The sequence below is a fragment of the Bufo bufo genome, chromosome 2 (assembly GCF_905171765.1).
Source record: "Bufo bufo chromosome 2, aBufBuf1.1, whole genome shotgun sequence".
NCBI classification, from domain to species: Eukaryota; Metazoa; Chordata; class Amphibia; order Anura; family Bufonidae; genus Bufo; species Bufo bufo.
The window spans coordinates 418,435,525-418,449,394 of record NC_053390.1 but is presented as its reverse complement, the minus strand read 5'-3'; the positions used below and the strand labels follow the sequence as shown (position 1 = coordinate 418,449,394).

The 13,870-nt window shown below is 44.0% G+C and overlaps 1 protein-coding gene across 5 annotated transcripts in view; it reads left to right on the top strand.

Moving 5' to 3' along the window:
* The first annotated feature begins 867 nt into the window (after positions 1-867).
* Positions 868-13,870, top strand: part of PALM2AKAP2 (PALM2 and AKAP2 fusion) — a 371,929-nt gene continuing 358,926 nt past the window's right edge. For 2 of the 5 annotated variants that reach the window (XM_040417326.1, XM_040417325.1), the window contains exon 1: positions 869-1,030. In XM_040417326.1, coding sequence (XP_040273260.1) covers positions 986-1,030 — 45 coding nt within the window. In that variant the 5' untranslated portion in view covers positions 869-985. Of the gene's footprint in view, positions 1,031-13,870 lie in introns of all 5 variants that reach the window. The other 3 variants (XM_040417327.1, XM_040417329.1, XM_040417328.1) reach the window with 3 other exon arrangements.

The window sequence follows — 13,870 nt, the reverse complement described above, 5'->3', positions numbered from 1 at the left end:
TATTTTGTGCTGTACTGTGGTATTTGGTTCTGCTGGGGCAGTATTTTGTGCTGCACTGTGGTATCTGGTTCTGCTGGGGCAGTATATTGTGCTGCACTGTGGTAATTGGTTCTGCTGGGGCAGTATATTGTGCTGCACTGTGGTATCTGGTTCTGCTGGGGCAGTATATTGTGCTGCACTGTGGTAATTGGTTCTGCTGGGGCAGTATATTGTGCTGCACTGTGGTAATTGGTTCTGCTGGGGCAGTATATTGTGCTGCACTGTGGTATCTGGTTCTGCTGGGGCAGTATATTGTACTGCACTGTGGTATCTGGTTCTGCTGGGGCAGTATATTGTGCTGCACTGTGGTATCTGGTTCTGCTGGGGCAGTATATTGTGCTGCACTGTGGTATCTGGTTCTGCTGGAGCAGTATATTGTATGTTACTAATAGCCATAGCCCTTGCTGTGGAGCCCAGAGGCTGAGGGGCCCAATCAGGTGCCAGGCCATCGCTCCTTTTTATGGCCGGGTTTTTGCTATAATGTGGGTTTTCAGCTAATTATTCCTGTTTATGCTGCTGTTTTCATGATTTCCCACTAGGTAGTGGGGGCCCCATCTTATTATAGAGTCATATTTCTTGTGGTATAATTTGTATTTCTAATTTTCCCAGACCTGTACCATTCATTTTTCTTCCAGGAGTAACAATAAGAGTACTAGTACTATGAGGTGAAGGCTGTATTTGTGGTTGCCTGCTTAGTCATCGGGCATTGCCAGCCTTCTCCGTGCTGAACCATCTGTAGGAGTGAGCTGCTGATGCCAGGGTCCTCTGGTGACTTGACACCACATAGGAGGAGCAAAGACGTCGAAGTGGCGCAGTGAGCGCTGCCAGGGGGCATGACGGGCCACTGTGACTACAGCAGCAGAGGGATGGGAGGCAGCCCGTCAGTGTGAGGGAGGCTCTCCGGCGCACAGCTCCTCACCGCACACTCTTCTCCCGGGACCTGAGGATGGCGGAGGCAGAGCTGCACAGGGAGCGCCTGCAAGCCATAGCGGTAAGTCAGTGCTCGTACAGTGTGCGGGAGCTTCCCTCACAGCTCCTCCGTAGTAACGGTGCTGAATGGAGGCAGCTTCTCCTGCTGCAGGCGGCGGCGCCTCATCTACTGCTCCTGGAATCATGTACAGGAAATAACGGGCGGTGCAGCTGCTGCAGAACATCTTCAGGCTGCTGTGGTGTATTCCTGGGGGCATGTCTCACCTCTCACATGCCAAGAATAAAGTTGTGAATGGGTGCAGAAGGCGTATACCCCTACCCAGCCTGCGTCCACCCTTACCCATCTATTAGGTGGTATTGTCCATGCCCTATGCAAAGTGTGCCCCTGGTTGGCAGTGGTGGGCGTCTAGCTTTGGTGGGCTCCGGTTTGCCACATACACAGAGATTACTTGATGCCGCCAGATAATTCCTACGCTGAGAGCCAGTTGTTAGGTTGGCGAGCACAGATGTGCGGTCGGGCTATGGTTGGTTGTGTTATTGGCACTCAACGGACGGCTGTTATTTCTGGGGAGCTGGCCATGTGTATAGGACACCGCCAGGTCCTCCAACCTTACAGCCATTATTTGGCTGATAGATGGGTGTCTGGAATGGGCAACCCCCCTCTATTACACACAGAGGTACATATACATGCATTTTCATGGGTACCCAATATATCGATATGGGTACTTACCTGTATTACGTACTTACATCCATATGGGTTACACCCATCTGGTACATCTGTACATCTGTATGGGTAACCCCCAATTACCCTCATACATCTGTATGGGTAACCCCCAATTACCCACATACATCTGTATGGGTAACCCCCAATTACCCACATACATCTGTATGGGTAACCCCCAATTACCCACATACATCTGTATGGGTAAACCCTGTCTATTACATACATAGATCCATATGGGTAACCCCCGTCTATTGTGTACAAACATCCATATGGATACCCCCCCATTATATGCATACATCCCCCATTATATGCATACATCCATATTGATAGGCCCCCTCTTTTACATATATTCATCCATGTGGGTGATCCCCTTGATTACATCCTTCCATATGGGTAACCCCCCTCTTTTACATACACCCCTCTTTTACATCTGTCCATATGGGTAGCCCCCCCTTCACATCCATCCATCCTTATGGGTAACCCCCCCTTTACATACATACATTCTTATTGGTAACCGCCCACTTTTACATCCCTCAATGTGGGTGACCGCCTCTAATACTTACCTCTATCCATAGGGGTGACCGCCTCTAATACTTACCTCTATCCATAGGGGTGACCCCCTCTAATACTTACCTCTATCCATAGGGGTGACCCCCTCTAATACTTACCTCTATCCATATGGGTGACCCCTCTAATACTTACCTCTATCCATATGCGTGACCCCCTCTAATACTTACCTCTATCCATAGGGGCGACCCCCCTCTAATACTTACCTCTATCCATATGGGTGACCCCCTCTAATACTTACCTCTATCCATAGGGGTGACCCCCTCTAATACTTACCTCTATCCATAGGGGCGACCCCCCTCTAATACTTACCTCTATCCATATGGGTGACCCCCTCTAATACTTACCTCTATCCATAGGGGTGACCCCCTCTAATACTTACCTCTATCCATAGGGGTGACCCCCTCTAATACTTACCTCTATCCATATGGGTGACCCCTCTAATACTTACCTCTATCCATATGCGTGACCCCCTCTAATACTTACCTCTATCCATAGGGGCGACCCCCCTCTAATACTTACCTCTATCCATATGGGTGACCCCCTCTAATACTTACCTCTATCCATAGGGGTGAACCCCTCTAATACCTCTATCCATAGGGGTGACCCCCCTCTAATACTTACCTCTATCCATAGGGGCGACCCCCCTCTAATACTTACCTCTATCCATAGGGGTGACCCCCTCTAATACTTACCTCTATCCATAGGGGTGACCCCCTCTAATACTTACCTCTATCCATAGGGGTGACCCCCTCTAATACCTCTATCCATAGGGGTGACCCCCCTCTAATACTTACCTCTATCCATAGGGGCGACCCCCCTCTAATACTTACCTCTATCCATAGGGGCGACCCCCCTCTAATACTTACCTCTATCCATATGGGTGACCCCCTCTAATACTTACCTCTATCCATAGGGGTGACCCCCTCTAATACTTACCTCTATCCATAGGGGTGACCCCCTCTAATACTTACCTCTATCCATAGGGGTGACCCCCTCTAATACTTACCTCTATCCATATGCGTGACCCCCTCTGTTACATATATACATAGACGCCTGTAGGGCACATGGATAAAGTTCCCACAGTCAGACAATCCCTGTAAGTTGCCCGTTTTGTGCTTTTCCGCCAGGCTGCTTCCATCATGGTATCAGGGGTTGTTTTTGTTCCTATTACATGCTTTTAATGGTTTACATGTGTCACTGTTCATATTAGGAGGTCTTCTGCGTATCGCTTAACTGTGTGTCTTGGCAGCAAGTAAAAGCATCAATAATGCAGGCTGAAAGAGTGCGAACAATAAGCCACACAATTGCAGTCTTGTCGAAATGTGATACGTCAGAAATCGCGGACAGAATGGACCATTGTTGTGTCTGTCAGAGCTGTGCCATGACAGTCGTCAGCGGCATGTGCTCGACTCCAACCGCCGCTGCCCAGAGAAGGCTTTACATGGCGACTGCAGAGAAAAGTGGAAATTGCCATTGTTCATTTGGGAATCCATTAGCCTCATTAATGGGTAATTGTGCGGCTCTGCCATGTGTACCCTCTTTGATAAGAATAAGATGTGGTGTGGGCACAAATGATGTGTGTAGTTGTATCAGGCTGATTCAGGCCTCGTTCAGCGAGCTCCATGCCGTCTGTGCACGTGGATGTCGCCCATGTGCGGACTGTTTTTTGCAAATAAGTTCCCTAGAATGGGCGAGTTTTGTGAGGAAATTGGACTTAAGTGCACACTGCATGTGGAAAATGGCGCAGGTGAATTGGCCCATTGAGTATGGTGCTCAGTCCAGGTCCCGTCTGTTCTACGCTTGGACAACACCCAGACGTCAGGCCCTTCATGCTACTTAATGGAGCCATGGCAGGTACAGTAGGGTGCACCTAAAAGAACCACAAACAGGGGGCGCTTCATGGGACATATGATTACTACCCTTCACCTTCTAACTTCGTCCTCACCTTCATAGGTAACAGGGCATGTAATAAATATTCTTTTCTAGTAAATTCTGCAACTGTTTAGGTGCCTTTAACAGGGGTATCTACCATTCATGGAGCTCCAGAGAACACATGAAACCAAGAAGGACCACAGAGCGCTCCTGGTGTGGTGCTGGAAGTGTAGACAAGTGTTCAGGAGGCTCAGGCTCCCAGCTTTTGTGTAACCCATTGCCTGTACAAGTTTGGAGTGATTCCCACAGACAGTAGTCAGCTGGCAGGTTACTTTCACACTAGCGTTGTTTGAAACCGGCGTTCAATTCCGTCACCGGAACTGCCCGCCGGATCCGGAAAAACGTGTGAAAACGGATTACATTTGAATCCTGATCAGGATTTTGATTACAATGAAAAAATGCATTGGAAAAAACGGATCCGCCATTTATGGACTTTAACTTTTTTTTCAAATTTTTCGGGTTTAACATGCAAAAGCCGGATCCGGTTTGACGGAACACACAGCGCCGGATCCGGCGTTAATGCAAGTCAATGGGGAAAAAGGCCGGATCCGGCGTTCAGTCAAAGTGTTCCGGATTTTTGGCCTGAGGTAAAAATACAACATTCTACGGTTTTCTGAAAAGCCTGATCAGTCAAAAAGACTGAACTGAAGACATCCTGAACGGATTACTCTCCATTCAGAATGCATGGGGATAAAACTGATCAGTTCTTTTCCGGATTTGAGCCCCTAGGACGGAACTCAGCGCTGGAAAAGAAAAACGCTAGTGTGAAAGTACCCTAATGCCATCAGTTGGCATACGTTTTGCCAGATCCGGCAGGTAGTTCCGGCGACGGAACTGCTTACCGGATCACTCTGCCGCAAATGTGAAAGTAATGCGTTTCAGGTTGGCTCTTTACCCTTTCCTTAGATGAGAGACACACACTGAAACGTGTTAGGCTCATGTTCATTATCTCTTGTCCATGTCAATTACTGACATTGCCAGTAGACCAGGGTACAGTCAGATGTTCAGTGGCTGCTCCACCTTATTACTTTTCTGTAGCGGCTGCTATATATTGTATCCCACACTGTGCCCTTTAGCAGATTCGCCAGTCTTAGTAAATCCCGTCAGTGTCGCCAACATGAGCTTTATGTTACAGATGTGTTTTAGACTTTGGAAATCCTTTCTGTGGTCACCTTACATCTCCAAAGTTAGATGTTAAAATGTTAAAGGGGTTATCCCACAAATTTAAAATGCGTTTTTAAAAACTCTTACTTATCTGGTGGACCTTCTTTCCTTTCTGTGGGGGAGCAGCAGCTCATCATGCACCTTCATCTCCCAGGATGCATTGCAATTAGCTCTTGTTAAAGGGGTTTTCCAGGCCTTTAATATTGATGTCCTGTCAGATTGGCGGGGTCCTATACTTGACACCCCCGCCGACATGCCTTCTCCCGTCTCTCCTTCTGCCCCCTGCTGCTATATCTATGGTAAGCCGGAAGAGAGAGATGAGAATGCGCATGTGCCTTTTCTTCATAGAGCTGATTGGCAGAGGTGTCGGGTATCGGACCCTTGCCAATCTGATATTGATTACCTATCCTGAGGATGGGTCATCAATATTAAAAGCCTGGACAACCCCTCTAACCCCTTCCTTCCCTGCATAGAAAATAGTCCCTCACTTATAGCTCCAGAGATACGTATGGTATATAATGCCTCACAATTTCCTTCTCCACTGTCTAGAGGGAGATATAGCTGTATATTTCTATGAATTTAGAAGTAGGGATGAATAGATGAAAGGCGCCTGGAGGAGACGCTACTGAGCATGTCAGTCCACCACTGAATACAGAAGAAGGTGGACCAGTAGGATAAACAGCATAAAAACCTTACAATATCTTTATTTCATGTATATTTCAGAAGTGCCCTATTCATTGTGTAGTAATGCTTTTAGTCGGAGACCTCCTTTAAGACCCGTGTTACGGAGACCTCTTATTACCTGTCGATGACTGTATTTCTTTCTGTTGTAGGCGTACTTGCAGATCAGGCTGCGGCATGGGGGGTTATATTCATAAAGAAAGAAAACTGCGGTTTTCTTGTGTTGATTTAGGTCTCCAGTAGTGCCGTACTGTAGTTGGGTTCCACCCCAGCAGTATATTAGGTGTAGATACAGATTTTGGTTTCACCCACGCCTTATTATTTCTATAGAGCTCCATTGACACAGTGGGGGACAGCGCAGAGAAAAAGCAGTGGCGTTGCTATAGTGACAAATTAGATGCTTGCATGCCTTTTCTAACCCTTCCTAAGAAAGTTGGACTCTGGATGGTTTCCATAAGCAACACTTGATTTTTGAGCCATTCTGCTGATTATTGCTGCCTGCTTGCTGTGATGTCCTGGTGGGCAGCGCTGAGCTGAGTGGACGCAGCTACATGTACAGTCAGCAGAGCACCCACCAGGATTTTGACCTCATTCAGCGGTGGGTGTTTGCCTTGAGAGGAAGTATTTGCAGGAAATAAAGGTGCCTAAATAAATCAAAAAGAGTGTCCCATTTGGTCCATTTTACTAAACACAGAAAAGCAAACTGCTAGTATGATATTAGAACCATTGCCTCCTTAAACGGGTTATCTCATGAGTAACATAAAAAATAGAGTGTGGGCTTTCAGATTGATGACCTATCCCTCAGGTAGGTAACCCTAGGAGAGAACATCAATATCAGCAGTTCAGCAGCTGAAATAGGGGCCAGAACTCCATTACTTTGTTATTGAAGTAAATGGGAGCAGCACTGCAGCAACCAGCAATCTCCGCACAGTGGATGGAGCTGTGTAGTTCTTGCCCCTATTTCTTGCCCTGCAGCTACTGCAAAACAGCTGACGGACAAGGGTGCGAGGTGTTAGACCCCTCTAATCTGATATTGATATCAATTGTTAAATCTTGGAGAACCCCTTTAAGCACAGGAACATCTTGATGACAAGGTGTAGGGTTGATGAATTCTTGTGCATTGATGGTTCGTCAGAACGGGTGCAGAGCAGTTTATTTTGTAGATTTGCTACTTAATGAATTATTTCTATTGAAGGAGTTCTCCGGGTTCAGGACTGTACCCAGATATGAGCTCTTCTTTATTCTTTTACTATATATGAATGGGGCATCGCAGCATTTCCTTACTCCCATGCTCCCTCTTGCCTTGCGCCGGTCTGTTTACTGCCGGTGACATACCGGGCTTCTTCTCATTATGTTAGGCGGAGACTTCTTCCTAGCAGTGAGCCCGGTGATGTCACTGGCACAAATGGGCGATCTGTAGCACTGACCTAGGCTGTTTTGGAGGCGTGTACTGTGCAAAGTAGTATAGTAGGACAAGATGCACTTTCTAATGGCACCATTTACTTTTTTTTTACACCATTTCCTATGTGGTAAAACTGACCTGTTACTTTTATTCTCCGGGTCAGTACGATGACAACGATACCACATATGTATAGTTTTCTTGTGTTTTAATACTCAGAAAAAAATTCTAAACTTTATAAAAAGAACTTTTCCTTTGCATCGCCATAATCTGACCCCCATCACTTTTTTATTTTTATGTGTATGAAGCTGTGTGAGAGCTCATTTTTGAGGGACGATCTGTCCTTTTCATTGATACCATTCTGGGGGTGTGTATGGGGTGTAATGCAGAAAATTAACAACTATTCACAAAACAGCTTAAAGGCTATGTACACCTTTGGAAGATATTTTTTTATCATTGCATTTTACTCATTTTGAGCTAAAAATCATTTTGTGGTCTTTATTAAAATGTTTCAACCACTGTCTTTGTGCTGCCTCTAGTAGCAGGATCTGAATTTTTTCTCTGTTCCATCAGCTAGGTCACCTGACCTCTGACCTGATCTCTGACCTTACAAACACTCATTATAGCTCAGGTCTTATCTTACTGATAATAATGTGTCTTTATTATGTGTTTATGACCTTTTAGTAATTTACAGAGTTGAGGGCACAAAGTGAAAGTACCAGTCACACAGCTAGAAAAACTGTTAACCCTTTGTGACAGAATGGCTCAATATTTTTTTTTTTTTTTATAAAGACCAATTGAAAAAATGAATTTAGCCCAAAATGAGTAAAATGCAATCATAGCCTTTAAGATACAATATAATAACAATGATAGATGTAATTTTATTTTAGGCCTCATGCACATGGCAGAGTGAATGGAGCCTTCATGGCTCCTTAGTCACACAGTCACATTTGTGCTGCCTTATGAAGCACTGCTATGCTATAAGTATGCAGGTATTTTCTCCCAGGAGCATTGTTTCTAAGGGGATGCTGTAGGACATAAAGCATTCAAAGGAGTATGCCAGAAGTTTTCATTCCAGTATCAAACAGAAAAATCCTTTGTATGATTCCGAATCAAATCAGAGGCATATGACTTACAGATTTGTATGAACTTAGAGGTTGAGGGGAGCTGTACTACGCCTGTGTACATAAGCCTTACTTTGCTTATGTGTGCATTGTAACACTGTGTATGGTAACTAAAATTGTGTATGGTAAGTACTGGAGGGAGTGTATATCTCATCCAGAGGTAAAAGAATCCAGGAAAGCTGTTGTTTTGGCAAAGTGTAGTTTGCAGAGTTACTTTTCTTTGAAGTATTGGGCCTGGATTTTTATAGAATGGTGGGTGGGTAGGTAGAGGGACTTGCCATTCCATCCCACTCCGTTACGGTATTTCCCCCTAGCCTGAAACGAACCCAGGTGTAATGGCTACGCCCATTAGTAGGGAATAAAAACAAGCCCAAAAGGCTCATTCAGAGTCAGTACCAGGAAGTTGCACTTACTGTGGAGGCTGTGCAGAGCCTAATCCCTCTGTGTTTGGACTTGTAATACATAGGTGAGGTAACCTAATGTATAGTTAGCGCTGATATGGGTAACGTGTTTTATTTTGTGTATGTCACATGTCAATGCTTCAAAAAGTGACTAATTGTTTTTCATGCCACTGTCTTGTGTTGGATGGAAAAGAAAATCTGTTCGGACTATTAACCATCTAAATTTGTGAGTCTGCCATTGCCAACCCCACCACAAGTACACAGACTCGCAACAATTGGTGGAGGATGCGGGCAATGACAGACTAGCATATTTCAGGGGTTAAAAGTCCAAACAGCTTTTATTTTCCATCCAACACAAGACAGTGGCATGCAAATCAATTAGTCACTTATTTACACATCCATACGTGTGTGACATACACAAAATGATATACACCCCCTCCAATACTGTACCATACACAGCGTTACAGCATGTAGTAATGTTTCCATGCATTTTGGCTACATAATGGGGGAGATTTATCAAAACTGGTGCAAGAAAAAGGTGGCTTAATTGCCTATAGCTATCAGATTGATCCTTTCATTTTCCAAAGGAGCTCTGAAAAATGAAAGGTGAATTTTGATTGGTTTTCCCTTACACCAGTTTTTATAAATTTCCCCCAGCGACTTTATATACAGGGACACTAAAGGAGGACTTTACCTATATTTTATCACATTTCTCCAGTCCATCAATAAGCCACCGTTAGGCTTCTTTCACACTTGCGTTTTTGCCTGATCCGGCAGGATTCAGCAAAAACGCTTCCGTTTTTGATAATACAACCGGCTGCATCCATTATAAATGGATCTGGTTGTATGATCATTAACATAGCAATGACAAATCTATCATGAACATCATTGAAAGTCAATGGGTGCCGGATCCGTTTTCTATTGTGTCCGACAAATCGGATCTGCCACCATTGACTTGCATTGTGTATCATTCCGTTTTGCACTGCATCCCATGACGGAAAGAAAACTGCTGCTTGCAACAGAATGCATTTTGAGGCATTCAGTTCAGTTCCGTTTTGTCCCCATTGACAGGGATCTCAATACCGGAAAAGTTAAATGCAAGTGTGAAAGTAGCCTTAGACAAATGTAGTTGATGACATAGAAGATTTGTCACTTGGGAGCTGTTGGGAAGTTTTGCTTCTAGAAAGATTTTCTCTAAAGCAATTTTTCTATGTTCATAGCTCCTATGCAGACGTATGTGTCTCCATGGTAACAGACTAGGGTACACTTTTCTGACTAAGAGACTGCAGGATTAGAATACACTGGGTTTGTTTATTCTCTATTAGACTAATAGACTAATGAAGAATATTTGCAAAGTTGCATAATTGTATTTAAAATGCAAAAAAAAGAAACAAAAAATGATTATCCATTGTACTTATCCTTGAATGGGGTTGTGCCATGATCTACAGCACTTTTCACTGTAAAGTGTATTTTCATCAGTTACTCTAGCACTCAGTTTTCTCTTATCCCCCATGCTTGAATCATATGCCCTTGTTTGTCATGTGACTGCTGTTCCCTTAGGCCTGAGGGCAGTGAGATGTATCCTGACATCAGCAGATCATGTGACACTAACCATGTTTTTACCAATGACGTTCCCTATGTCCTACATTACAAGGCTACATTGCAGGACATAACCTACAGGAACTGAATATCAAAACTGATTTGCCACAGGGTGCAATGGCAGTCTAATGACTGTAGAATAAGGCTGTTTTGATAAATGGTGGTATTTGTGGACAGTGATATCTGTAAAGATACATTTATATTAGTGGCACCACCTCTTTACATTTTCCTTTTTATTTAAGTTGTAAAAAATTCTCTGCATATATTCTGAGTTATTGCTTTCCAGGAAAGGCAAGTTGCAACCAATATTAGAATAGTTAGCACAAGGTTCTTAAAAATCACCTGTCACCTCTCCTGGCATGTCTTTCTTAGTAACTACTTGCATTCCCCATGTAATAGTAATTTTAGAGCATCTTTTCACATAACTGTGTTGTGCCATTCCTCTGTTATTCCTTCTAGAAGTTTATGAATGAATTGCCAGCAGGTCTAGCTGGGTGTTACCAGTTGGGGGGCATGTCTTTGAATAGTGATGGGACTGTGCATGGAAACACCCAAGCAAGTTACTAACACAGACACATGAGGTGATAGGTCCTCTTTAAAGTGGTTGCCTCATTAAGATAACCCTATAAAACATATACTTTATTACAGCATGTGGACATCATAGAGCCAGACTGAAGCGTTGCTCTGCAAAAGTAGGTCCCACATTGTGTGTTACAAGGAATCATCTGTATAGCTGCCAAGTAATACTAGATTTCTCCTGCAGGGGTCGCTGCAGGGGAAATGATAAGCAAGCCACGGATTCCTGCAGGGACACAAGCTGATCGCCCCAGTGGCCACTTTTGGAGATAGTTTGTTGCCAATGGAGTATCTCTTTAATGGAACATATATCAAATTATACAGCTTTACATCCAATACCCTTGAAGAGCAGTAAAATTGGACAGATTTTCCTTGCAAGCATGCGAGAAAGCAGGGTGGTAACCCCACAATTGAGTAAAAATGCTACATTTCTGATAAATTGATACAATAGCACGTTTTATTTTAAGGAGTACAGTGAGGTTTGTATAATTCTTCACTAAGTGTACATCCTGCAGACTAAAGCTACTTTCACACTGGCGTTTTGGCTTTCCGTTAGTGAGATCCGTTCAGGGCTTTCACAAGCGGTCCAAAACGGATCAGTTTTGCCCTAATGGATTCTGAATAGAAAAGGATCCGCTCAGAATGCATCAGTTTGGCTCCGTTTCGTCCATTCCGCTCTGGAGGCGGACACCAAAACGCTGCTTGACGAAACTGAGCCAAACGGATCCGTCCTGACACACAATGTAAGTCAATGGGGATGGATCCGTTTTCTATGACACAATCTGGCACAATAGAAAATTGATCAGTCCTCTATTGACTTTCAATGGAGTTCGTGACAGATCCGTCTTGGCTATGTTACAGATAATACAAACGGATCCGTTCATGACGGATGCATGCTGTTGTATTATCTCAACAGATCCATTTTTGCAGATCCATGACGGATCCACCCAAAACGCGAGTGTGAAAGTAGCCTTAGTGGTGCTGTATCCTGCTTTACTTCAAATACAAGTATGGTTGAAAGCCAGAACTATAAAATTGTAAGGGAAGGCTCAGCGACCCTGAAGAAAGCTGTATGCTTGGCATGGCGAAAGGAAATATATACACTGTGCATTGTGTGTGTACTCGTTCTATTCAAAAAGTCATGCAGCTATATACATGGTTAGAGTTCAAAGCAATAAGCATTTTAAAATGTGCAGCATTCTATATTACAGGACATGTACATATATTAATAATTTAGATCCTTATCTTCCTTGGTTTCTGTATTTTGTCCGTATTTGGGACTACACTTTCAAGGACAATATGCAATGCAGACATGAATAATACAGGACTGACATAAATACAGGACAAAACACTACTGCTGCATAAAAATTACAAAAAAATGGAAAAAAAAAATCTATATATAACACACATGGTTTTACTGTGGTTTGAAGTATTTGGTCAGTATTTTTTCCATCAGTATTTATAAGCCAAAACCAAGCGTGAAACGGAGAATAAGATTAATGGAAAGATTTGTGCCGGTTCTGTGTATTGGACCCGCTGCAAAAACAAGCCACAATGTGTTCCTCTGGTCAGACTGAAGGGGAAGTTCAGGCAGAAGTCATCATACAGAGTGATCTGCTGCAGCGTGATCTCACAAGGTATGCCTAATCTCCTGAGACCATGGTGTATCCTGACCTCAGCCTGGACCTTACCTTCAGGCAGGCTTGAGGGACACCCTGCAGCCAACCAGAAGGGCCTGTAGCCTAGGCTTCACCAGAGACTACAAGGCCGAGGAGAACCTCCAGTACAGCTATGAGCATCCGTGGTGTGGGAAACAGCAGGCCAGTCTGACGCTGACCTCAATGACTGGATACGGTCAGCAGGGAGCATAGTTCTGCTTATAGAGAAGTGAATTGGTTGCCATGCACATGACATTCCACCTCCTATTTTCATGTAGAATGCAGTAAATTTTGGGGAACAACTGCCGTACTGAGTACACAAGAGGGAATTGGGCTACTATTATAAAATGGTGACCGATCCTCTTTAAGCCCAGTTTTACACAAACCTGTTTGGTCTGGAAAATATGGTCTGCAAGATGGCCACATTTCCCAGACTGCCAAGCTGACCCTTTGACTTTTTTTCAAAGGTTGAATATTTTTTATTTTTTTTAAGTAATAAAACAAAATAAAAACTTTGCATGTTTGGTATCGCCATAATCGTATTTAGCTGCAGAATAAGGGGTCATGTTATTTTTACCGCACAGTGAACACCCTGATGTCAAAATCCCAAAAACCTTGTCAGAATTGTTTATTTTTCAATTTTACCCCACAAAGAATTTTTTCCCCATTTTCCAATACAAGATATGGTAAATTGAACGATCGCATTAAAAAATGCATCTTGTCCCGCAAAAAAAGCCCCTAAGGCTATGTTCACATCAGCGTTCAGCCTTTCCGTTCTCCTGCTCCGTTATAGGAGCAGGAAAATGGAAAGGACGGATTCGGCTCATAACTGAGCCGAACGGAGCCTACGGACCTCATAGACCCCGATAGACTATAATGGGGTCCGTTAGGTTTCCGCTCAGAAGATGATTTTGGAGCGGAGACAAAAGTCCCCTTTGCGGTTGAGGCAGAATCATGACCCCAGTAAATGTCTGGGAAGTTAAAATCTCCCATTAAGACTACTGTACCAGCCTGTGCCGCCCGCTCTATTTGGTTATCCAGTTGAGCTTCTGTCTCCTCTGTGATGTTAGGGG